We start from the raw sequence: 25,192 nt of genomic DNA on the forward strand, positions 1-25,192 counted from the left end.
TAACTGAAGAGTAGCCTGCTGCCCAGCTGCAGACTCCCACATTTTCTTACTCTTCTAATCAGTAGGGTAGCATTAGTCCCTAAATACTATAGGCATCTGATTAACGCAGCGATGTGTTAATTTTTGGTAAATCCTATTGCAAACTAGATTAGGAAGATACGGTTTTCTCTGCCTCTCATTTTTAACCAGATCACATGTTGTTCAACCTTTTCTTTTTCCTCAGAAACGGATTGAGGAGACAAATGTACAACAGAACAGTATCTTGGATATTCTGAGCACTGCGCGATCTTCCCTGACACAAGCTAACAGTGTACTGGGATTATTGCAGAAGAGCAAAGAGGTATAGTTAACCTTCTTAAGCAAAGGTTAAAAACCCCGGTATCTTGCTGTCACTGTAATGGGTAGCATAGCTCAGTGGCTAGGACATGAGTGTCCCACAAAGGGAAGGATGTCCCAGTCCATCCTGGGTGCAAGAGGAGCCTGCCTGCACAGGTGTCTGTAAGAGAAACTCGTTGAGGGTTGTGAGGTGTCCGAGGAAGAAACTGAACTGCAGATATCTGAATTTGGGAGAATATCTGTGAGAAATATCGCAAATGATTGTGTATTCTTGTATTTCTTTCTCGGCAATTGCTTTTAGCTGCTGTCAGAGATACTGGGCTAGAAGGGCCTTTGGTCTGACTTAGTACGGCAGGGTTTGTTTTTACATAATGGGTCTAGAAGCATAATGTAATGATTCACAGTTGTTTCCAGTAACCTGTAGAGTAACTTGGAAGGGAATGTTTTTCCCTTTGGTCTCCTCAGGTGCAAGTTGTATGTAACACTGAAGGAGATGAGGACAAAATCCAACATGTATGAATACAAATAACATTTTATCTTTATAAACCTGTAGGAATATGAAAGCCTGGCTGCTCAGCTGGATGGAGCAAGGAAGGATATGAATGAAAAGCTGACAAATAACTCCTTATCAGCAAGCAAAGAACCGTTGGTGGTGAGGGCTGAGGAACATGCCAAATCTTTGCAAGACTTGGCAAAACAACTGGAAGAGTACGTTGCTATTCCTGTAAATGAGCAATTTCTGTACATACCATCCATGGCTGCAGTGCTCTGTCTGTAACTTTACTTGCTTTAATGACCATTTGCAAAGTTAGAAAGAAATTTGATTTGTCTTTCTCTGCTTCTTCATGATGTACAGAGGTTTTCTTTTCTTTTTTCCCCACAAACTAGGTTTTCCTGTATTTTTACTGATTTTTTTTTCCCCAGAAGTGGGAACTCCCATAATATGGCTTTCTATTACTGCATTAACACTTCATTAACTTCTTACTAAGAAGAGAAAAGCCTCATGTACAGAGTGGGAAGATAATTAGAATATCCTTTTTGTAGTGTTATTGCCTGTACTCATACTCAGGGATACCTTTACGATGTCAATGAATTGGGCCAAATAATCAGAAGAAATTTTGTCTTGGCAGAGTCTTCAGACATGCCTGTTTAGCATTAGTGAGGAAAAGAACTCCTATAGTTTTCTCATCCTTTGAGGAATCTTCTAGACAGGCAAAACTGAGAAACTTGTGAATCAAGTGTTTCTCTCTCCATTATTTGCACTTCACCTTGGAATTATGAGTGAGATTTTGGAGGCCTTCTATGTACGTTAGAACAAAATTTAAAAAGTGAAACCCTGGGTTGTTTTCTTTTTTTTTCCCTGTGCAAGTTGTTTGCATTTTGTCATTACACTAACTAGAAACTCTCAAAAAGTTTAATTCCGAAATTCCTAATTCCGCTGGAAAATTCTTGGTTAAAAAAAAAAAAAATCATTAGCCTTTTTTTAGTTTTTTGTATGTTTTTTTTTTTTTTTCCCTGTGCAAGTTGTTTGCATTTTGTCATTACACTAACTAGAAACTCTCAAAAAGTTTAATTCCGAAATTCCTAATTCCGCTGGAAAATTCTTGGTTAAAAAAAAAAAAAATCATTAGCCTTTTTTTAGTTTTTTGTATGTTTTTTTTTTTTTTTCCCTGTGCAAGTTGTTTGCATTTTGTCATTACACTAACTAGAAACTCTCAAAAAGTTTAATTCCGAAATTCCTAATTCCGCTGGAAAATTCTTGGTTAAAAAAAAAAAAAATCATTAGCCTTTTTTTAGTTTTTTGTATGTTTTTTTTTTTTTTTCCCTGTGCAAGTTGTTTGCATTTTGTCATTACACTAACTAGAAACTCTCAAAAAGTTTAATTCCGAAATTCCTAATTCCGCTGGAAAATTCTTGGTTAAAAAAAAAAAAAATCATTAGCCTTTTTTTAGTTTTTTGTATGTTTTTTTTTTTTTTTCCCTGTGCAAGTTGTTTGCATTTTGTCATTACACTAACTAGAAACTCTCAAAAAGTTTAATTCCGAAATTCCTAATTCCGCTGGAAAATTCTTGGTTAAAAAAAAAAAAAATCATTAGCCTTTTTTTAGTTTTTTGTATGTTTTTTTTTTTTTTTCCCTGTGCAAGTTGTTTGCATTTTGTCATTACACTAACTAGAAACTCTCAAAAAGTTTAATTCCGAAATTCCTAATTCCGCTGGAAAATTCTTGGTTAAAAAAAAAAAAAATCATTAGCCTTTTTTTAGTTTTTTGTATGTTTTTTTTTTTTTTTCCCTGTGCAAGTTGTTTGCATTTTGTCATTACACTAACTAGAAACTCTCAAAAAGTTTAATTCCGAAATTCCTAATTCCGCTGGAAAATTCTTGGTTAAAAAAAAAAAAAATCATTAGCCTTTTTTTAGTTTTTTGTATGTTTTTTTTTTTTTTTCCCTGTGCAAGTTGTTTGCATTTTGTCATTACACTAACTAGAAACTCTCAAAAAGTTTAATTCCGAAATTCCTAATTCCGCTGGAAAATTCTTGGTTAAAAAAAAAAAAAATCATTAGCCTTTTTTTAGTTTTTTGTATGTTTTTTTTTTTTTTTCCCTGTGCAAGTTGTTTGCATTTTGTCATTACACTAACTAGAAACTCTCAAAAAGTTTAATTCCGAAATTCCTAATTCCGCTGGAAAATTCTTGGTTAAAAAAAAAAAAAATCATTAGCCTTTTTTTAGTTTTTTGTATGTTTTTTTTTTTTTTTCCCTGTGCAAGTTGTTTGCATTTTGTCATTACACTAACTAGAAACTCTCAAAAAGTTTAATTCCGAAATTCCTAATTCCGCTGGAAAATTCTTGGTTAAAAAAAAAAAAAATCATTAGCCTTTTTTTAGTTTTTTGTATGTTTTTTTTTTTTTTTCCCTGTGCAAGTTGTTTGCATTTTGTCATTACACTAACTAGAAACTCTCAAAAAGTTTAATTCCGAAATTCCTAATTCCGCTGGAAAATTCTTGGTTAAAAAAAAAAAAAATCATTAGCCTTTTTTTAGTTTTTTGTATGTTTTTTTTTTTTTTTCCCTGTGCAAGTTGTTTGCATTTTGTCATTACACTAACTAGAAACTCTCAAAAAGTTTAATTCCGAAATTCCTAATTCCGCTGGAAAATTCTTGGTTAAAAAAAAAAAAAATCATTAGCCTTTTTTTAGTTTTTTGTATGTTTTTTTTTTTTTTTCCCTGTGCAAGTTGTTTGCATTTTGTCATTACACTAACTAGAAACTCTCAAAAAGTTTAATTCCGAAATTCCTAATTCCGCTGGAAAATTCTTGGTTAAAAAAAAAAAAAATCATTAGCCTTTTTTTAGTTTTTTGTATGTTTTTTTTTTTTTTTCCCTGTGCAAGTTGTTTGCATTTTGTCATTACACTAACTAGAAACTCTCAAAAAGTTTAATTCCGAAATTCCTAATTCCGCTGGAAAATTCTTGGTTAAAAAAAAAAAAAATCATTAGCCTTTTTTTAGTTTTTTGTATGTTTTTTTTTTTTTTTCCCTGTGCAAGTTGTTTGCATTTTGTCATTACACTAACTAGAAACTCTCAAAAAGTTTAATTCCGAAATTCCTAATTCCGCTGGAAAATTCTTGGTTAAAAAAAAAAAAAATCATTAGCCTTTTTTTAGTTTTTTGTATGTTTTTTTTTTTTTTTCCCTGTGCAAGTTGTTTGCATTTTGTCATTACACTAACTAGAAACTCTCAAAAAGTTTAATTCCAAAATACCTAATTCCGCTGGAAAATTCTTGGTTAAAAAAAAAAAAAATCATTAGCCTTTTTTTAGTTTTTTGTATGTTTTTTTTTTTTTTTCACTTAAGAGAACACTGTTCTCACAAATACAAGGCAGCTAATATCGGGCAGTTGCATAGTTCACAGGGAGTAGGTACAAGAGATTTTGTCCGTTGTTTCTGATGCCAGAGCTGCTGCGCTGGTTCTTGGGGAAAAGCCCAAGTGTCGTGTAGTTCCTCTATCTTGTGCTCCATCTGCTGCTCCTGTAGGATGCTGGAGCACCCAGAGATTATCTGGAAGCTGCATTTCTCTGAACTGAAGCATATCTGGAGGGCTGCGATGGACGTGGCTTATTGACCTTGTGCCTTAGTGAATTCTCAGATTCTTGATCATTTAAAGACTGCTTTGGAGGCCCACAGTTGTGCTTTTCCAAGCACCTGAGCTTATCCTATCTTCTGAAGAATCTTTCCATATCAGTCTGCCTCTAAGTTTGATATTTTTGATGAATGACATTATGGATCTAACTGAAAAACATTTTCTGTATTGGCATTAACTAGAAAATACTGAGTTCAGGTGGATTCAGAATACTTCTCGAAGTCCACAGTCCTTGCAGAAGGCTGCATTTTTCACCCTTTTCCCACAGAATAAAGAACAGTGCCAGGAAGGATGAGTTGGTAGGCTGTGCTGTGGAAGCTTCTACTGCCTATGACAATATTATTAACGCCATCAAAGCGGCAGAGGAAGCAGCCAACAAAGCTGGGAATGCAGCTGACTCAGCTTTATCGGTAAGTACCCGTAAGCGGCCAAATGATGGTAAACGTGATACAACTAGATATATTTTTTTTTTTTAACTATCAGAGAGGCACCAAAAAAGACCCATGTGTCTTGGCATGCCTTATTTATCTGCGGTCATTATATGAGCTGCTATTCTACATGTTCATGAATTAGTCTTGGTTCAGAACTAAACAGGGTAATTACTGCCTTCCTGATGAGGCTGTCCGTGTGAATGCTAACTGTTCCTTTCAGTGCAAAATAAAGAGATCTGCATAAGGCAAGCCTGGTCATCACTGAAGGTGATTTCAGTTTTCTCTTTTACTTTGCACTAGTAATATCCACAAGCTCTTCAGCAGAGGAGTAGTATCTAACAGCTGTGGGCTAGTAAGTTCTTCCGAATGCCCCAAAAATCTATCAGAAGTTTGCTAAACACCAAGGTTGTATTATGCTTAAATTAATCTTGATAATTGTTATTTAAGATGGTGTTCTTCACGTGAAATGTCTCCCCTTGTATAGTTGTTTTTTTAAAACTGGATTGGGCTATCACTTTTACTCTTTAAATTTTAGTATAATTACTAAAACAGGCGTACTGTACCATGCTTCTATTACCAGATTGTGAAGAGAGAAGACCTGTCAGGAAAAGCAGCAAAGTTAAAAACCGAAAGCAATACACTCTTGAATCAAGCACAGGAGACTGAAAGGACATTGCAAGGTACAAAGAAAGAAAGTGATAGTAGAAATGTTGGCCCAGCATGACAAGCTTTCATTGAACCATGAATTTTCACAGTTCAGCAAAGCTCTGCAGCACATATTTAACCAGAAGGGTCTAGTTCCATTACAGTGGGACATCTTGTGATCGTTATTACCAATGGTAAAAAGGCGAGAAAGTGGATTTCCTACCTCTGCTATACCATACACCCTTGAAGCACTCCCGTTGAGCAAATCCTTATCCTTGTACTTGTTTTGCAGTGCAAATGCTCATTCACTGCTCACTGGCAACATGAGCCGTGTAAGAGCCCAGACTGGTGCTGCTATACCACCTGTCCAACAGAGAGGTGGTATTTCTGTTTAAAATTCATACAGGGCATTTGCTGTTTTGCAGCTATTGGTCCAACCCTTGAAGACATAAAGCAAAGACTTGATGTCGCTGATGGAAAGAAGAATACACTGCAAATTGATCTTGTCACTCTTCAAAATAATCTCAATGGGATAAACAGAGGTTAGTTACTTACTGATGACTTCTGTTTTGCCTCTTTCATCTATTACTATAAGAATCTGCACGTGCGTTTGTGTGTGTTTCAGATGACATCGACAGCATCATCACCAATGCAAAGAGCATGGTAAAAAGTGCCGAGGATGTCACAAATAATGTATTGGACGAACTGCTCCCAATTCAAGTAGATGTGGAAAAAATAAAGAGTACCTATGGAGGCACACAGAGTGCTGGCTTCAGTAAAGCATTGATGGAGGCAAACAATTCAGGTATTGCAGGTGCTATCTGAGACCACTTTTAGGTGAACGTGGTCAGTTTTGCAGCAGAAATTTCAGTCATCCAAAAGTTAGGCACCTAGCCTAAGCCTGTATTCTGAGCTTCCTTTATTACCAGTGGAAAGGGACAGGTACTGCAGATGGTGATTCAGGCCATCCTGTGGTATGTGTTAAAAGCTAATACCCTGACTGGTCCCTAAAGGCTTGGAGGCCAGTGACTAGCAGGGCACCTCAGGGTTCAGGGTCCGACCCTGTTTAACGTCTTCATTATTGATCTGGATGATGAGGTAGAGTGTACCCTCAGCAAATTTGCTGGTGACACAAAATTGGGAGGAGTGACCAGAGGGTTGCGCTGTTATTCAGACGGACCTCAACAGGCTGCAGAAACGGGCTGACAGGAACTTCATGAAGTTCAACAAGAAGTCCTGTACCTGAGGAGAAACAACACCATGCACCAGTATATGCTGAGGGGAGGCCAAGCTGGAAAGCAGCTTTGCAGAAAAGGATCTCAAGGTCCTGATGGGCACTAAGTTGAACATGACCCAGCAATGTGCCCTTGTAGCAAAGGCTGAAACAGGAGGTTCCCTCTGAACATCAGGAAACACTTTTTTACTGTGAGGGTGACTGAGCACTGGCACAGGTTGCCTAGAGAGGTTGTAGAGTCTCCATCCTTGGAGATACTCAAAAGCCATCTAGACATGATTCTGGGCAAACTGGCTCTACGTGGCCGTGCTTGAGCAGAGGATTTGAACAAGATGACCTCCAGAGGTCCCTTCCAACCTCAGCCAGTCTGTGATTCCGTGATTTTCTACTACACTGACTAGAGAAGGGACCTAGACAATTAGCTTGGGCTAGATGTCTGTTAGCTGAAATTAAGTGAAATAGATTGCATAGAACCTGTGTTAAATGCAAAATAAGGGACAATCACAATCCCAAACAATGTTTTTTTCATCTTTTCAGCAGCTTTATTTGATAAAGTCAAGTGAGAGAAAACATTTTAAGTAAGATAAATACAAGAGCTATCCCTGCATGTTATTGCAGAGTTGTAAGTCATCCCTGCAATTACAAGACCAGCTTAGAAGTCATATTTAGAAAAATAATAGGTCTGGATTTCTTTTTATTTGCCTTCTGCGTCACAGAGATGCAGACTACTAATACTTTCAGGCTAATCTGTTCAGTTCTGTCATCACCCTACAGACTGCTTTTCTGATAATCGTGTAGTCATATCATATTTTTGCATCTGTTTTCCTTCTCCTTTCTATCATCAGTGATTATTTTTTTTTACTGTCATTGTAGTAAAAAAATTGACAAACAAACTTCCAGATCTGTTCAGCAAGATTGAGAGTATCAACCAACAGCTGATGCCAATAAGCAACATCTCTGAGAACGTAAATCGTATAAGAGAGCTGATTCAGCAGGCAAGAGATGCTGCAAATAAGGTCTGTCCTGAACACTGTAATCATGCTTGACCTCAGCAGTTTGGACAAAGAGCAGTACTGTTGTTCCTCTTTCTCCTTCCAAATCATTTTGTTAAAATGTGTGTGCAAGACCAGACGTAAATTTAATTCAACAGCACCACCCAGCACTTAAAATAACTGTGATGATGGGAAGCGTTATAATTTGTACATAAAAATGAGTGGGTGCAGTACCATCCTGCTCCATCCCCCTCCCGCAGGGTTTTTTTTCCAGGTCATCTCTGTAATACTTATTTGTACAATAGCCTCTTTCCTTCCAAGGTACGTTGTGTTGGCTTTGGTAGCAGGGGTAGAGTCGGCTCTGCAGCTTAGAGGCAGGGCTTTCCAGCCATGCACGACCAATGGAACACTGGCACTTCCAAAATAGTTGCAGAGCCCTGTGCTCTCATGTCTGCTGCCCCACGATGTTAGGAGTTGGCTACTAGCATCTTCTTATTAGACTGCCCTTTCTCCATTTAAGCAACTGCTGTGGTTGCTCAAGGGATAGCGTGGTCTCAAGTCCCAGAGAAGCATCCCTGAGGCCATCACAGATAACCTACGCTTACAATGAATAAAAGGAATCTGTGACCATGGTGTAAATAGCTGTAATAGGACATGTCTTTATTAATATCAGAGGTGCATCATAATTTCCAACAGACAGTCAAGTCCAGCTCAGTGAAGCATCAGGATATGTATGCAGTCATCTAAATAATTCATAGGCTTGCTCTTTACAGCTGCAGGGCACATCCTTCCCTGTCCATGTATTGAAGGTAACAGTTACTTGTCAGAGGTGCGGTAAAGGTTGATTAATTAATGGCTGGAGTAAAAAAGTGCTGTGTTAAGTGATAAGTATTGATAACACAGAAGCCTGTATTATCCAGTCCGTTTCCTAGTTACATTGTTTGGTAGGATCAGAGTCCAAAACTGTAGTAATTAATGGCTGTAACATGACTAGGATATGTAATGGGTTACTTTGCAATTAAAGACAGCAGTGAAATAAGTAGGATTAGTAGCAATAGATAATTATAACGTACTGAATTTTGTTTTTCTTAACAGGCTGCTATTCCTATGAGGTTCAATGGCAGCTCTGGTGTAGAGGTTCGACCTCCGAGCAACCTTGAAGATCTGAAAGGCTATACTTCACTTTCTTTCTTTCTCCAAAGACCTCAGGCAAGATTAGACACCCCCCAGACGGCATCAAATAAGTTTGTACTGTACCTGGGAAATAAAGATGTAGGTATATTTTGAAATTTAATCTGACTTTTAGAACAGACAAAATGCTTTGAGAAACAGATGGGAGATTATTTATTTTGACCGAAGTTTATAGCTACTGTTGGCCCATTTCTTTATAATTGCCATTATGTGGTGGCAGAAGTATTTTGTGACGAATAGTTCATTCCTCCACTGGCAAAGTAACTTGTTGAGTGACTGACTGCTTTGCCCTTTGATGCTTTGCTGTTTTGCTCCTTTGGAAGTTACTTCTCAGCCATGGATACCATCACACAGTCTTGTCAGAAGTGTCAGGTTCTGCAGCAGTCAGCACAAACTCAGCCCAACTGCTGCCTCAGAGCTTTGGCTCTTTTCACAATATAAGTCACTGTGAGTTTCTCTGTTGGTTAAAAACAAGTTTTAAAATTCAGTCCCTCGGCTTTTAATTTTTTTCTTTTCTGAACGTGTAGAATAATACAGACCTGCTGTAGAACAATACAGACCTGCTTGTGCATTCCGGCTTGCTCCAGCACCATCAAACATTTTAGAAATTTCCTGCTTGCAGTTCCTAACTATGTACTTTTAAATCTTGTTATATGACAGCAGCTGTATATGTAGTGAGTCTTGTCAATACACAGAAAGCTGTTTAAAGGTAGTTGTACTACACTGGATTTCACCTTTTTATCCCCTGAATATCTGGCCAGGATATCTGTTGGCAGCATTTTAATTGTTACTTGTGAAATATGATATGTTGGAGAAATAAAATGTGAATTGTTTGGGAAAATGACTGCTTCCAGTCATCTCAGTAGGAACCATTGTCCTTGACTGAGTGTTATTCCAAACTTCTTTTTTATTTCACAGACATTGAGTCTAATTTTTAATAAAGGTGTCATGTTTTCATGGCTTTAGCTGGGAAATGTTACAAATGTGAAAATTATTTTAGCTATTATTATAAAAATAAAAACCCACATGTGACTCTTTATAACTATATTCACTGAATCAGTGCAACACATTATTCATTGAATCAGTGCAACATGTATGATTACAATTTTTTTTTCTGAGAACTGATAAACTTAATAACAATTCTCATCATTAGGTGGGTGGATTTCTTATGACTCATGCACAGTATGATGATGTCTCTGAGGAAGTGCTGCTGTATTTTACCTTCATTAACATTAATCATTTATTAATGATTATTTGCTTTGCTATTCTTAGGCTTCCAAGGACTATATCGGTATGGCTGTGAAAGGTGGTCGCCTCACTTGTGTCTATAACCTGGGAGACGGCGATGTAGAAATAGATGTGCAGCCATTAGTGACTCAAAGCGAAACCGAGGAAGCTGTTATGGATCAAGTTAAGTTTGAAAGGTATAAGATCCACAGTGCACACCAGTCTTTTCCAAAATCTGTTCAGAAGATCTTTTATTAGCATGATGTGGTATTTTGCCTGTTTGTTTTGGTTTTAGGATTTACCAGCATGCAAAGCTGAATTACATCAAAGCAGCAACATCAACTTCTCCAGAACATGAAAGACCTTTGACTGCAAGCGGCGAAGCCAATGACATTCTCCTAAATCTTGATCCCAGCACTGTTGTCTTTTATGTTGGAGGATACCCACCAGATTTTAGGGTACAAAGAGTTGCTTAGCCTTTTAAAGAGATTTCCATGTTAATCGTTCTGTTGTTCTTACAAGTAAAGATTGAAACTAGCAGTCTTTCAAAGGCTGTGTAAAAGTTTATCCCTGTCAGTAGGAACAGACGGGATGCGAGGAGATGCTACTTCCTACAGAAGCTGCCTGGCTTATAGTATGCTAGAACTCAAAGAAGGGAGCATGACGGTATTTCATCTGCCGAGGACAGCATGAAACCTGTCCAGTCCTGCTAAGTACTGTTCCAAGTCCATCCATATGACTCCACTGTAAATTGTGCTGCAGTATTCCTAGGGTGGTATCAGATGGTTTGGATATTATATACAAAGCTATAATAATTTTATGATATTTAGAATGTCATATTCTGTGTCTTACTAATATTTCCAGTAGGTCTTAGCAGTTACATGTCAATGTAAAATTTTGTCAGCTGAAGTTGACGGAATGTTTTTGATGACATTATTTTGCAGCCTCCACTTAAGCTAGAATATCCTCATTATGAAGGCTGCATTGAATTAGACAACCTAAATGAGCATATTATCAGCCTTTACAACTTCAAGAGGACATTTAATCTCAATACCACTGAAGTGCAACCCTGCAGAAGGTATGATGTAAACACAGAAGTGTTTCATGGTTCTGTGATTTTATCATTATGAATTCTTGTTTTTTCACATTCAGAAGAATAATCACTGTGGGTAAACTGGTGATTTTTTTTCTAACTATTGGTCCTTACTATATTTGTTAGAGAAAATCCTCAGTGTTGGCGGCACAACTTACATCTATGGCAATCTCAGTCCGCTGACCAACAATTTAAGTGTTGTAATACCCAGACACAATTCATGAACTGATGTATTCATCTCCTTTATAAAATAAACATTACATTAAGTGCAAAAAAGTCAGACACTAATGATTTCCTCTCTAAAGACCATAGGAAAATCCAATAGAAGCCAGTGGAAGGTTTTCTCTTTACTTGGGTTAGATCAGAATTTGGCCCTATTAGTGGCCCTGTACCAAATGCTTTAATTTAAGCTTTTTAAAAATTATGACAGTAAGTCCATACGGTAATAGTTTTTGCTCTCATTTATTCACATCTGTGACACTGAATTATTACAGGTATAAAGAAGAGACTGACCAAAGCTATTTTGAAGGCACTGGTTACGCCAGTGTCAAACTGAAAGAACAAAATACCCACAGCCAAGTGCGCTACGAGCAGACAATTGAGACTACTGCAGATGAAGGCATTGTGTTTTTTGCGGCAAATGGGGTAATTCGTGGAATGCTTCTCTGTTTCATGGTCCAAGAACATTTTTTAAAACTTTGCTTACTCAAGAACATGTTAGATTTAGTAATAACTGTAAGGAAGTTTCTTAAAAGTGTTATTTTTGTCTGTGTGGCAGATCAGTAGATTCTGCTGTATGTTTAATGTCATATGGTTTAGTTTTAGGTAGTCCTGTGAGGAGCAGAGAGTTGGACTCGATGATCCTTATGGGTCCCTTCCAACTTGAGTTATCCTATGATTCTATAATGGCTGCTGAATACTCCCTTCTTTGTCAAGGCTGAGAAAAAAAATCATTCCAAGTAGCTCGTCCATTAGGCCATGCAAAGAATTCGGAACTGGGGGCAGGCAGAGAGGACATAATTTGAATCAAACCAATTTTGAAATACTGAGATCCTCCAAAAGTGGAAGTGCACTGTTCCCAAATCTGGATATGGGTGGCAATGGAGTAAGGAAGAATGTAGAAAGTGATGTTGGGATAAGTGGTGACTTATACCTGCAAAGGTGCTCAAAAGAGCAGTCATGCTACTTATCAAATAATATTGTAGGCATGTTTGCAATCACTGTGACATGTTCTGGGTAATGTCTCAATGCTGTAAGAAGTCAGTAGACATCTTGAAATGACAAAAAGTCCTCTAAAGACTTGGAGAATACATCTGGAGCCGATACTAGATCTGTTTATAACAAATTAAAGTAATTATGGTTGATTATTATAAGTTTTAGTCTGCTTTGTGTTATCTTTTCCTCCAAAAGCTTTGTAGAAGCAACTCTACAGCTTCATTAAAAATTATTCACATGACAATGAAATATATATGAAATGCTGGCAGTTTAATTAATTAGATGATCTTTAAGGTCCCTTTCAACCTAAACCATTCTATGATTCTATGTTTCTAATTGTGTTGGTCTTTTTTTTTTATTGCAGGATCAGTTCATCAGTGTGCTCATTAAAGATGGTCATACAGTTTTTAGATACAAAGTTGGCTCTGACCCTCCAAAAGAAATAGGAACCAATGCAACTGTAAATGACGGAACATATAAACAAGTATGTAATTTTAAACAATCAAGTGATCGTTATTTGTAAAAATACACATTAGCTGAAACTAAACATCCTGTTGTAAAGTTTAATTGTGAAGTTTTCCTTTTGTGTTGAGGAGATCAAGCTGCTGGAGATGAGTTTGGACACACGACAATTATTCTTGCTACAGTTGTGCTTTCCTGGGAATATGTTCAGTTTTAACAGAAAAACCACCAAAGAAAAAAACTTTGCCAGAGCAATGCTTTATTTAGAGAGAGCTGTGTACATTGCAATTCTGAACATTAGTTTAATAATTAGATTAGTGGTTTTACCACCTAAGGATTTCTTTCTTCAGGCCAGGCTGATCTTTACAGAGATTACTCTTTTGTAGTCTTTTTGTTGTTGCTTGCCTACTTAGCTTCAGTCCAGCTGTTTTGTAGTGCTACCAGAGTGAAATCATAAAGACTTCGTTAAAACCTTTGACTGCCATGTTGATTCATTCTCCCTTTTCCCCTTAATACATCTCCAACTAAATAGGGTAGGTCACAGGGTCTGCTGGAAGGAATCTTTATGCCGTACTGGGTCAAGTTACCTCCAGCCAGCTGACTGACCTAGTCTTTGTATCAGGCAGCGGCTCCTGGATCTTCAACTGCAAATAGAAAGCAATACCTGAATCTTAGGTGAGGTGTATTCTTAGGGCAATTTTCCTGAGGAAAATAAAACCTCACCTTGTATTTGGATAGTAGAGCATTTTGCTTAGGCATTTGCTTTGGCTAAATGCCCAAATTTTGCAAAGTACCTTTGAACTACTGCAGTTATTCTGGATTTAAGTCACGAGTAAACAAGAGGAGGGGAAAAAAACCCCAATGTGTCCTGCTCTGTGGGAGTACTTTTAATCTGCTAAATGATTTTTATTTCTGCTGAGTGAAGTCATTCTCATTATTCACCTATTTCAGATTCATTTGGTGCTTGCCCGAAGAAAGAATACTGTTCATGTCAGTCCCAATATTAAAGCCAACATAAATGTCTTCCTTTTCACCAAGTACTATCTAGGTGGAATTCCACCTTCTCTACGGGAACAGTGAGTAACTACAAAAACACTGTAATACACAGACTTTGTATAGAAACTCCATTTAAACTCTTTCCTTAGGCAATTTCTTTCACGCTCTGTATTGGGTATCTTATGTGATATGAAAATAACAAGTGTCTAATACATGATCATAATCTGTGATTTTTGGCTAATGGTGGGATCTGTGTTGCAGTGTATCTAGAAGATTGGGTTTGATCAGCATGAAGTATGTGTGTGCAAGAGAGACTGCTCTTCTTCTGTTTTTCTGTTTCTTATATTGTCAGCATTTACAGGCTACTATACTGGTGTGTGCTTTGAAATACCAGGCTACTGACCTCTTTTTCCTTCCACCCCCTGAAACCAGCTTTAATATATCCACACCTCCGTTCCGGGGCTGTATGAAGAATGTGAAAAACCCTAACACCGCATCTGTTATTTTTGACGAGACTGTTGGTGTCAGCAAGAAATGTCTGGATGACTGGAAGGTAACTAACCAAGTTCCTTAAAAACTTCTGCTGGAGTTCACAGAGTCTGGTTTGTCTATAAATCCTGGACTATTATGTTTTACTTAGGTCAAAAATTATATTTGGTTAACATGTAATGGTAATAAAAGAACTTGGGATTGGTATGAAGATATGGAAGAAAAGAGACTCCACCCCTACTGTGGTAGCTTGCTCCAGCACATAGTCCACCCTATTAATTAATACTGTGTACAATTAAGAATTCATATTTACCATGGAAACTTGTTGGCTTCCAGTTGCTGTTATTGATTAGGCCAGAATATTTAGTTACTTAATGCTACTTATGATCTTTCCTCTCGCCAAGGTGCTTATGCTTCCTAATTAAATGACCTCTCAACCTTTTTTCTTGAAAGAGCTAAGCAGATTCTACTTCCACTGAAGTCTCTGATTGTAAGGCTATTGCTCCACTCGTCTGATTGTTTTATAATTATTTTCTGTGCACCCTTGAATTTTGCCACATTCTTTTTAAAATGGGACACTGTGACATTTCAGTGTTGCCTTAACCGATGCTGCATGGAGAGATGAAAACTACCCTTCTGCTTCTACTTGCTGCTACTTACACGGTGCATGATCCCATTTGCCCTTTTTACTATGGCATTGCACTGAAAGTTTGTGCTCATTTGCTTTGCCTTTGTGGCATCTAAAGCTTTCACAGAGCAATTTCTTTGCAGGCCATTTCCCTATGCAGAGGATCTGACCTTCATTCTCTTTTGGTATCTGTATGAATTCTCATGTATTAAGGCGTGTTTTGTTCAAAAAGGCCCCGGTATATTCTGAACTATGACTCACACAGTTTCAGTTATGTAGCTCATCTGCACAGCTCTGTACTTACGAACCATTCCTCCAGCTGCTCACTTTTGTGTCCCCAAACATGAAAAGTTTCAAAGCCATTATGTCGATGCAAAGAGTAGCTAGAGACAAACAGCCTTGTATACCGGCAAGCCTCATGTCCCTTTAGAATTTCTCAGATCATAGTTAGTGCTGGTGGAACCAGCCTGTTCCATACTGAAGTAATTGTACTTGCAGTTTGCCTTGTGCTTGGTTTTGACTGGAGTTGGTCGCAATTACGCTGAGTAGGGCAGTTGCTATCCCATGTTGAACATTTCTTCTGATTAAAAGGAAAATCACTGAAAGCACTATTATCTCTCTTTCAGCTCATCAGATCTGCAGCTTTCTCCAAGCAGGGAACACTGAGCCTGAGTGCGGCGGGTTTCCCATTTCCCAAGGATTTCCAAGTTGGCTTTGGCTTTCAAACCACAGCATCGACTGGAACACTCTTAAATTACAATCTATGGGTATGAAACATGTTCAACTTAGAATATGTGATTGGTTTTGTTTCTGGATCAGTCATGTCTGTTTGTGACTCCGTTTGTTTGGCATCAGTTTGTGTCATAAGTCTCATGTAGATTCCTGTATCTTAAGTCAAGGAAAGGCTATCACAATCATCTTTTGAGCATGGCATCTTGCATGTCATAGGCCAGAGCAATCTCTTCACTCAACCAACAAGTAGTTCGATGAGTGACTGAGCTTTGAACTTGAGCCTTTTGCAGAGTAGCTCATACACCAGAACAGCACCATCCCAGTAAAATAACTGTTGCCTAGTAAAGTTGGCTGGAAATTTTCTCATGAAAAACTGGCATTCTTCCCACGCAGAGATGTTACGATGACCAAATACGCAGAGAAAAGGGGTTGATTTTGGGTATGTTCCCTCAGAAAGCAGGGAGGTTCAAGCAGAACTCCATTCTTGCTGGCTGGAGGAGTTAAGGAGTGAGTGCACACCAGGCATTTGAGAAGGGGAGGACTGAATCCTCTGCTTTTTGTAAAAATAATTTAAACAAGTATTTTAAATGACTGTTTAGTATTCAAGAGTGCAGAGGTATTTTAAACAGGAACTATGCTAACTGTGCTGAACTGGGTGTAACATCTGGTACTAGATGACTGAGAGATGCAGTTTTAGTGTAAGAAAATTTCTGTCCCACAAGAGGCCACTGAGAACTGCATTAATGGCAATATCAAGAACTAAAGGCACTTGCATTTACCTGATAATTTTGTGGCATTCTTTTATAGCCTAATATTCTTACCATCTTTCTGAGACCTGGCTTTGTACATGCAAAGATGGGAGAGAAGGAAATCAAACTGGAAAACAAATACGAAGATGGGTTGATGCATTATGTGACAGTAATAAAAACAGACAACATGTGAGTCCAGTTCTTTATCTTATTCTTTTATGTTGTGGTTGGGAAAAGATTAAAATTTTGTGTGACTTAGTTCTTTGAGTACACAGCTAAAAATGGCCTCTGCTGGCAGAGGCTACTGAAATAATGAAGCAAAAGGAGATTTTTGGTCTATGAATGTGCACACCAGTACCTGTGATATTTCAGCTGTACATCAGTATGCATGTGTTTTATAGATTGTGTGAGTTTTGACTGCTTGTCAGGCTGGAGCTTTGGAACTCTTCACCTTCCCATAGCCTTTACATATGTCACTGTAAGTTATAAATCCAACACAGGTGGTTAAAGGCCCAGGGAAGAAGCTAATATTCTGTCTGTGTTTTTAACAATGATCTGTTACGTAGGTATCAGAATTTACTAAATTTACAATTTACTAAAAAGCTCCTAAATCACATTGATTTCTGTGGAAAGTTTTGTTAGTTAAAAGTGTAAAGTTTTGAATGATTGGCTGTAATTTTGGGTAATTATGACTTGATACTATCTGTACTAGCTGTTGCTAACATGTCAAGTGCACCACCTCGACACAAAGGATGAAATCCTGTCCCATAGTGTCAATGAGAGTTTTTTCATGACTTTCAGTTGGACCAGGATTTCACTGTAGGACTGAAGTACTACCTTCAACTCGTACTCAATACCTACTACCAAAAAGCAGAGCAGCTTCATAGCAGTCAATGAGCACATACTGAAAAAATCCCAGAAGTAAGCTAATGAAGCTCTAGCATAGTTACAATGTAACAAGAAAACACATCTGTCAAAGGGTTCTTTTTTAATATATATATTTCATTTAGGTTCATAACTATTTCTTTAGATTTCATGCTTATTTTCATTCACTTTGTTTCAGAGTACATCTGCTGGTTGATGATGGGTCGACATCAGAATCAGTTGACTCTCCAAGAGCACGGGCATTAATTGTACCTATAAAACTTGGTGGAGATAATTTTGAAGGTTGCATCTCAAACATCTTTATAAAAAGGTATTTGGCTTAGAAAAAAATTTGTTTCATGCATTTTGGCCTGTTTTCCTTCTTTAATCATACTAAAATCGCTTTTTGCTAAATATCTTTTCTTCTACTTGTGTGAACCCTTCATGAATGTGTAACTTTGCTGCCCTTAAATATTTCTTCATTCAGGCAGATTACACATGGTATCAAGTTGTGATTAAATCTGCTGTTCAGATGTAATGGAATTTTAGTCTGAATCATAGCTGTTTATTAGTCTTTTAATCAAAGAACGAACTCAACATAGTGAATTGGAAGTGTCCCAACAAGGCATCCAAAAAGATCTGCTAGATTTTATCATTATAGCTACTCAGGGAGCCAGGTAATGAAATGAGCAAAGCTTACTAGCAGAATCAAAACAGTAACATGAAGAAATGAGAACATATGTATAGAAATCAGGTGCCAGATTTATGTTGTCTCCTTTTTCACATGTGTTTGGTTATTAGAGACATCTTACAAGCAAAATTTAGGAGAAAAATTATGCATGAATGTGTTCTTTAAAGACAAACATTCTGTGAGACACAAGTGATGTCCCAGCGGGGCTTTGTTTTAGCTAAGTTTTGATGAATATCTATACATGTATAGAGTTTAAAAAAATAGTGTATTTTGATTTGATTATCATAGAATCACAGAATGGTTTGGGTTGGAAGGGACCTTTAAAGATCATCTAGTCCAACCACCCTGCCAGGCGCAGGGTCATCTTTACTAGATCAGATTGCTCAAATTATATCTTCATTTAAAGCACTACAAGACAATGGAGTAACCTATATATTAACGTACCCGTCAGTAACCAAATTTGGAAAATTGCTTTTCGTAAAAAAAAAACAGATGGAGAATTAAGATTGTAGCTAGTTTGATCAAGTGAATGGAGAACCGGACCAGAATTGAAGTAGTACAGGTTCTGCTCCCAACTCTACCACTCTCCTCATAAAAAACCATGGGCAAGGAGCTTCATTGCTTTTTCTAGCTGCAAAGTGTTTTGTAATTTACTGATTACAAATGTAATATACACAGTGTCTCTATGCTGTGTACAACTTACAAAATTATAGTAATCCTTAATATTATTCTTTATGCACACAAGAAATTGGTTTTGACAGTCTTTCTGATAATATGGCTATAATACTAAAGCTACATATTAAGTTGTGAAGGGCTTTACCCCTTGACAAGTCTCATTAAAACATGTTATTTAAGGAGGGAGTAAATTGTTGAGTTAGCAAGATTTGATGTTGCCGTTTTTTCTTGATCTGCCACTGGTTATGCATAATTAACCAGCAAAATCTTGTAGTCTGATCCAGAAATCTTATTCAATCAAAGCTGCCGTCATTTTTTCCCCTTTTTTCAATGTCAGTATTTGTTTGGGTTTTTTTTTTTTTTTAATAGATAGCTTTTAACAAAATAATTTGTTTAGAAGAGATGAGAACAAAACGTCAGAGGTTTTTCCATAGTCAAAAAGAAACGGGCAGAACCATGACAAATATGAATACTTTTTTCAGCATTGAACCTACATTTTTCATTAAAAAACAAAAATCAGTACTTTTAACATCAGGTCACTCAGAAATCTATTTTGTACAGACCACAGTTTTACAGTATGTTGTTGATTACGCTACAGAAAGGGAATGCTGCATCACAGCACTTCTTTCATCACTTTAGGACAGATCAGCTCCCTGAGGTTCAAAATCTCGTTAATTATACTGCAAAGACTGGTGTGTCCCTCGGAGCTTGCCGCAAATATGAGAACCTTGAACCACTGCTACTGAAAGAATTTAAAAACCCTCTCAGGTTTAAGATGCTCAAGGTATGCTTATTTTTACTGTCATCTTTGCTCTGTATTCATGCCAAGGCTTTGTCCGCACAGGCATGGTTTCTAGAACTGAGATTCAGATGTCACTATTTTCCTTCCGTCTCACATCTGAAGCAAGTTCTTTCTGTGTTGAAGCTCCATGCTAAACCCATACCTGTCCAGAATAACAACAGCTTCGCTGTCATTTAGAGAAGGCTGTTGACTGCCTCAGATGGGAACTCTTAAATGTGTAGGTTGAAATGTGGTTTTTTTGTGTTCACACATAGTAAATGTTTCAATTCTGCCCTACAGGTACAGAATGAAAAATACCTTGATTATTTGAAAGCTGCTAATGTGCAAAACCAGAAAAAACACACTTTACCAACTCAGTTAAATGTTAGCAGTGAAGCATATCTCCTTGGAAACACCCCCAACAGTTTCATGTCCTACACGTTTTCTCCACTGTCATCTACAGACAGGTAATACAAACGTTCTCTGTTCTCCTCTGAATACTTGAATTGTCAAAGGTGCTTGAATCTTTGGGTGCTGAAAGTTAGGATTTTCTTCTTGCATATGTCTTGGAGCATAACACAAGAGTGGTTCTAAAGATTCAGGCATTTTTTTCTTTTCTAACATTTACCCAAACTGAGTAGATTGACTTGGATGCAGTGGACAATTACAGTGCATACGGATGCCAAATCCTAAGCCTGAATGTGTCAACTTTCATTCACTTTCAGAAATGCAGGCAATGTAGAACACTGAGATTCCACCCAAAGGCTATTCTGCATTTCACAAATGGAGTTTCCTTGGCATTTTTCTGAAAAACAGAAAGAATACAACAACTAATAAAAAGACCTATATTTCAATATGCTTACTTTCCACTACAGGTTACATTTCTCTGTAGATGTACGGACTCAGTCATCAAAAGGATTAATAGTTTTCATGGAGGAAAGGTCTGAGGACTCTTATATGGCTCTCCACATTTCAAAAGGACGTTTGGTCTTTTCGCTTGGCTCTGGAGGAAAACGAATCAAAATCAAAACCAGTACCAAATACAATGATGGGCAATGGCACACTGTAAGTAGTATGGCACAGGAACCATGGTGAAACTACAACTAGCATTCAGCAGGCACAGCCTATTGAATTTTTAAGTTATTAGAAATTTTATTTTAGTCATCTGAAGTTAATTCCTATGCCTGAAAGTTCATGTGGTTGACAGGTCTCTGTTATAAGAGACCTTATAGAGATTGATGGTCCCAGCAGGTTACTTTCAGTTTAAATATTTCAACAATACGGTGTTCAAATTAAAGAAAAAAAAATCTCCAGTGGCTTTCATTGGCTTTGGGGTTTCTCATTCTGTTATGTTTGCACCCTGCAAAGGTGGTCTTCAGCACAGATGGGAAGGATGTCAGCCTTGTTGTTGATGGTCTAAGGGCCCAGCATGGAAGATTAGCAACAAATTCTGCCATCAGCATTAAGCCACCAATCTATGTGGGAGGGCTGCCATCACTGAAAAGACAGGTAAATAATTGATACATCCACCCACCCACACTCCCCATGCTGCACTAATTACATGTGAAAGTGTTAATATGCAGGATTTCCATCTTGAAAAGATTTGGGGGATATTTCCAAGCACCGGCTAAGCACCATCTGCAGTCTTTGCAGTTGTTCATTACAGATCTTTTTCCTCCTCTGTTCACACAGCTCTCAGCTAGGCCCATATTTTCAATGTTTGTTGCTGAGACGCTGATGACAACCATGTACTGTTTTCATTTCTATTCTGTAAAAAACAGAAAAGCCCAAAGTCATATTTGTAACTCCAGGAATACCCTCTTCCCACAGAATATTCACCTCAGTGGACTAAGTGCTAATCTGTAGAGAAGCAAAGGAATCCTTCTCATTAAGGAATTATGAATGTAGAAGTGGATTTTAATCTGAAATATGTGTGGTTCCTAATACTTTAAAAATTGGACAATTAATGATGCAGGGCCTTCTATAAAATCAGATTGAAATAGACAGCCTTTTAGAAGGAATGGCGTATTTGAGATTTCACTGCTGTTGCATTGTCTTTTTGACACATCATTGGGAAGTATCTGTTCTGCAAGCAGGAGTTATGTTAACTCAAAAGCAACTGTTACTTTCATGTTTTAAGCTCTTTTTTAAAATTTTGGAATACCATTTCACTGCATCAGAGATGGGGTTTAGGTGCCTTTAATGCCAGTTGGCTTTCTATAGTCCAACAATACAAAAGAACTAATGGGTATTCTTACTAAAAAAAAATGCCATCATGCTTTAGTATTCACGTGTTGAAATATGCTTTCAGAATATACCAAAGAACAGTTTCAAGGGTTGCCTGAGGAATTTTAAGATGAATGGAAAAGTCATGAAGGCACCTCAGCAAAAAAATGGCATACTTCCGTGTCTGGATGTTCCCATGGAGACGGGGATTTATTTCTTTAATGAAGGAGGATATATTGCCATTGGTAAGCTGTATAGAGATTATGGTGTATGGAATTATGTCTTAAATATGTACGTGTAAGGACTTCTTAATTTATTTTTTATGTGGTTTTCCAATTATCTCCTCCTATGATCATTCCTCAACCCGCTGTTTAATTCTCCACAGGTAATTTGCTGATGGGCTTGGATTTTAGGATTGTATTTAGCATTCGACCAAGGAGTTCAACAGGTATACTTCTCCATGCTGGAAGCAAGCAAGACAACTACTTGAATATTTACATGGAAGGAGGAAAGGTAAGTACAGGCTGTGTTTCCTTTTCAGCTGTATTACCCGCATTCAGCAGGGGGATTCTGACCTTGAACTCTGGACGGATGTATTACAACATTTGTCTACAGGTTAAACAACTTCCTCAGAGTTGTTTAAAGTCATCGCATGGAAAACGAAGCATTTAACCTGTCTCTATGCCTACGTTAGCAGCTTTCGTTGTGTGCACACTAGCTTGCACGTGCTTTCTCCACAGTGGTCAGCAGTAGGGCATAGTCTTAATTTTTTCAGGCTTCTGAGCCTTTGCAAAAACCCACTAGGGTTTTGGCCAGAGGCTACAGAACTCTGTGGCTTATTCCCACTCCTACGTCAGTCATCACGTGACTGTACTGATGCAGCTCCGTACTCTTGTCTCATGTAGAACTTGAGCAGCCTTGCCTGGTGTTAGCATCTTCTCCTCTAGTTGATGGGTGTGTCATGGTGATTATTATCACTGTTGCTTTTTCATAATGTAACAGCTTCAGAATGTGACTCTTGGACTACAAAACTATTGTGGTTGCTGCTGTAGAGACATCAAATAGAAAGATGTCAGTGCTCCACAGGACCTGCTGTCTCATGGCACAGTTTAAACCAGCATGAATCTACCTAACTTCAGAAAGCTCAGTTGTGCTCTTCTCTTCCCAGATTAGGGAACTTGGTTTTATTATTTATCTTTTTGTCATCAGTTAGTTGCCCCCAAATCACTGATCTGGTTCAAGACACAACTAGCACATGGGAAGCAGGGGCATCAACAGCTGGGGGCTGCTTAAGGGCAAGATTGACCACTTTTTTCAGGAGTAACTTAGATTAATGCTGGCTGTGAGTGTGGACAGGATGCAACAGGAAGGAATAAAAGGTCAGTGGGACACCATCAACCAGCCTGATAGGAAGTGACTTCAGCATATCAGTTACCTGACCACTACCACGTTTCTTGTAACCATCGCACCAAAAGAGAGCTTGAAAGGAAAATGTTGAAAGAAACTAATGCACTCACAAGGAATGAGAAGGAAGATGTGAAAAAGCACAAGCAGGTGCTTGTTGAAAATGTCATTGTAAATGGCCAGGCTACAAGCTTCATGAGTGAACTACCAGTAGTGCAAAATTGTGTGAAAAGCCAGAGAAATGTATTGCAGAGATTCTCTCCAGAGATGCCAAGCGTGTAGATGGCTGCTTTGGGAAAGGAAAGCAAGGCCTAGTAGGAAAGACCTTGTCTCAGAGAGATGATGTTAAAAGAATTAAAATAGTTTTTTAAGATTGTGAGGGAGAGACAAAGATATGTATTTATGCTTGTAAAAATCTATTAGGGAAATTTACTTTCCTCTTGGAGAGGATAATTTCTGAAATATGTACACAATGACTGTGACTCTTAAAACTAGGTGAAACCCAGACATCACAAGATCAGTAAATTACTTAAAGTACTGTCTGTTTCTGTTGCACTTTTCTTTGCCATGGTAACTTAAAAGAGAACTTTTTTACAGGTCATTGCTGCTGGAAATAGTGGTGCTGGAGAATTCCAGACATCAGTCACACCTGAGCAACCTCTGTCTGATGGACAGTGGCATACTATTGCAGGTATGTTGTATCATACCAGTTCTTCTGAAACTTTGAAAGGATGGTGGGCACAGAGCACTGCAGCTCCAGATTTTTATTAATCATTTCACTTCTGTTTATTCTGAGAATTCTGAGAATGTAAGTGTCTCGCGTTAATTCAAGGCTTTACATAAGAGGGGGTTTTGGGACTGTATTTAGCCCCAGAGTACCCAGATGTGTCAGTCTGACTTTGAACTAAAATAAAAACTATTTTCCTATGAGTTAAATTTCAAGACAAATGCTATTTAAAAATAGTGCCATATCTAGTTGATTCTTTAATAGGGTTGAGAAGGAGTACTCATTTACCTGCTTCTTCGCAGTATCTCAGAAGGACAACATGCTGCAGCTAAAGGTCGGCACACAGAGTAACTATACCACTGGCCTTCCACCCTCTCCTCCTAGATGGGTGCATCAGCCACTCTACTTTGGCAAAATTCCAGGTAATATTATTGCTGCTTATTTTTTCATGTATCTACATGGCTTTTTTTCCTTTCCAAAACAAAGGTCCCGTTCATGCATGTAGTTCTACATCATTCCCCCTCTTCTGAAAGCTTTGCAGTAATGAATGTTCTTTAAAATAATTCTCATTGTATTAATTTGGTCTTTCTACCTTGTTTTTTATAGCAACTTTGGACACACCGTGGCATCCAGTTAAAGACCCATTTTTTGGCTGTCTTCGGAATATTAACATCAATGACAAACGTGTCTCCACCAGGAGTATTTCAGAGGTTCATGGAGTAGTGAGTTTGCACGGGTGCCCGGCGAAGTAACTTTGCTGTTACGGTACATCAGGTTGGATCCGCTGAAGTACTGTGTGAATTCATGCAGCGTGGGTTCCCCTTTTACTGATCACCGTGTCACTGCCATCAGGCTGGTTATTCAGAACAGCTGGTGAGCAAATGCATCCTCTGGATGTGGACTGCGCCAAAGCAAATGAAAAGTATTTGCTTTGATAGACTCCCTTTTAAATGTTACTGATTTCCAAGGTAATCCGTTGTGCCTTTTGAAATATATGCAGAAAATATAATTGTATATACCCTGCTGGGCCAAATTCTGCTCTCACCCACAACAGCATAGACTTGAGTAACTCCAGTGTCTTTATTTTGGAAATTTGCCTTAATGCTGGTCATCTTGAGAGCAAATTTGATCCACTAATATAAAGAATTATATAAAAATATAAATCTCTTTGGACTGATGTTTATACAGAAATGTACATTAATGTTAAAAGTAATAATAATAATATAAATGGAGTTTGAAGCACTTTAAGGAGTGAAACTCTGGGAGTTTGTT

General features: G+C 37.8%; 1 protein-coding gene across 1 annotated transcript in view; it reads left to right on the top strand.

Moving 5' to 3' along the window:
• Window positions 1–24,672, top strand: part of LAMA3 (laminin, alpha 3) — a 121,269-nt gene extending 96,597 nt beyond the window's left edge. The window contains exons 49-75 of the mRNA XM_009886658.1: window positions 224–340; window positions 890–1,044; window positions 4,737–4,878; window positions 5,480–5,579; window positions 5,970–6,086; window positions 6,170–6,349; window positions 7,652–7,794; window positions 8,866–9,042; window positions 10,234–10,385; window positions 10,484–10,646; window positions 11,133–11,266; window positions 11,776–11,926; window positions 12,861–12,980; window positions 13,910–14,034; window positions 14,387–14,507; window positions 15,698–15,838; window positions 16,611–16,741; window positions 17,616–17,747; window positions 19,422–19,566; window positions 19,870–20,030; window positions 20,439–20,628; window positions 20,932–21,072; window positions 21,875–22,034; window positions 22,175–22,302; window positions 23,791–23,884; window positions 24,223–24,342; window positions 24,527–24,672. Of these exons, the coding sequence (XP_009884960.1) occupies window positions 224–340; window positions 890–1,044; window positions 4,737–4,878; window positions 5,480–5,579; window positions 5,970–6,086; window positions 6,170–6,349; window positions 7,652–7,794; window positions 8,866–9,042; window positions 10,234–10,385; window positions 10,484–10,646; window positions 11,133–11,266; window positions 11,776–11,926; window positions 12,861–12,980; window positions 13,910–14,034; window positions 14,387–14,507; window positions 15,698–15,838; window positions 16,611–16,741; window positions 17,616–17,747; window positions 19,422–19,566; window positions 19,870–20,030; window positions 20,439–20,628; window positions 20,932–21,072; window positions 21,875–22,034; window positions 22,175–22,302; window positions 23,791–23,884; window positions 24,223–24,342; window positions 24,527–24,672 (3,786 nt within the window). The remainder of the gene's footprint in view (window positions 1–223; window positions 341–889; window positions 1,045–4,736; window positions 4,879–5,479; window positions 5,580–5,969; window positions 6,087–6,169; window positions 6,350–7,651; window positions 7,795–8,865; window positions 9,043–10,233; window positions 10,386–10,483; window positions 10,647–11,132; window positions 11,267–11,775; window positions 11,927–12,860; window positions 12,981–13,909; window positions 14,035–14,386; window positions 14,508–15,697; window positions 15,839–16,610; window positions 16,742–17,615; window positions 17,748–19,421; window positions 19,567–19,869; window positions 20,031–20,438; window positions 20,629–20,931; window positions 21,073–21,874; window positions 22,035–22,174; window positions 22,303–23,790; window positions 23,885–24,222; window positions 24,343–24,526) is intronic.
• Window positions 24,673–25,192: the final 520 nt, after the last annotated feature.

Source organism: Charadrius vociferus, unplaced genomic scaffold (genome assembly GCF_000708025.1).
Source record: "Charadrius vociferus isolate BGI_N301 unplaced genomic scaffold, ASM70802v2 scaffold45, whole genome shotgun sequence".
NCBI classification, from domain to species: domain Eukaryota; kingdom Metazoa; phylum Chordata; class Aves; order Charadriiformes; family Charadriidae; genus Charadrius; species Charadrius vociferus.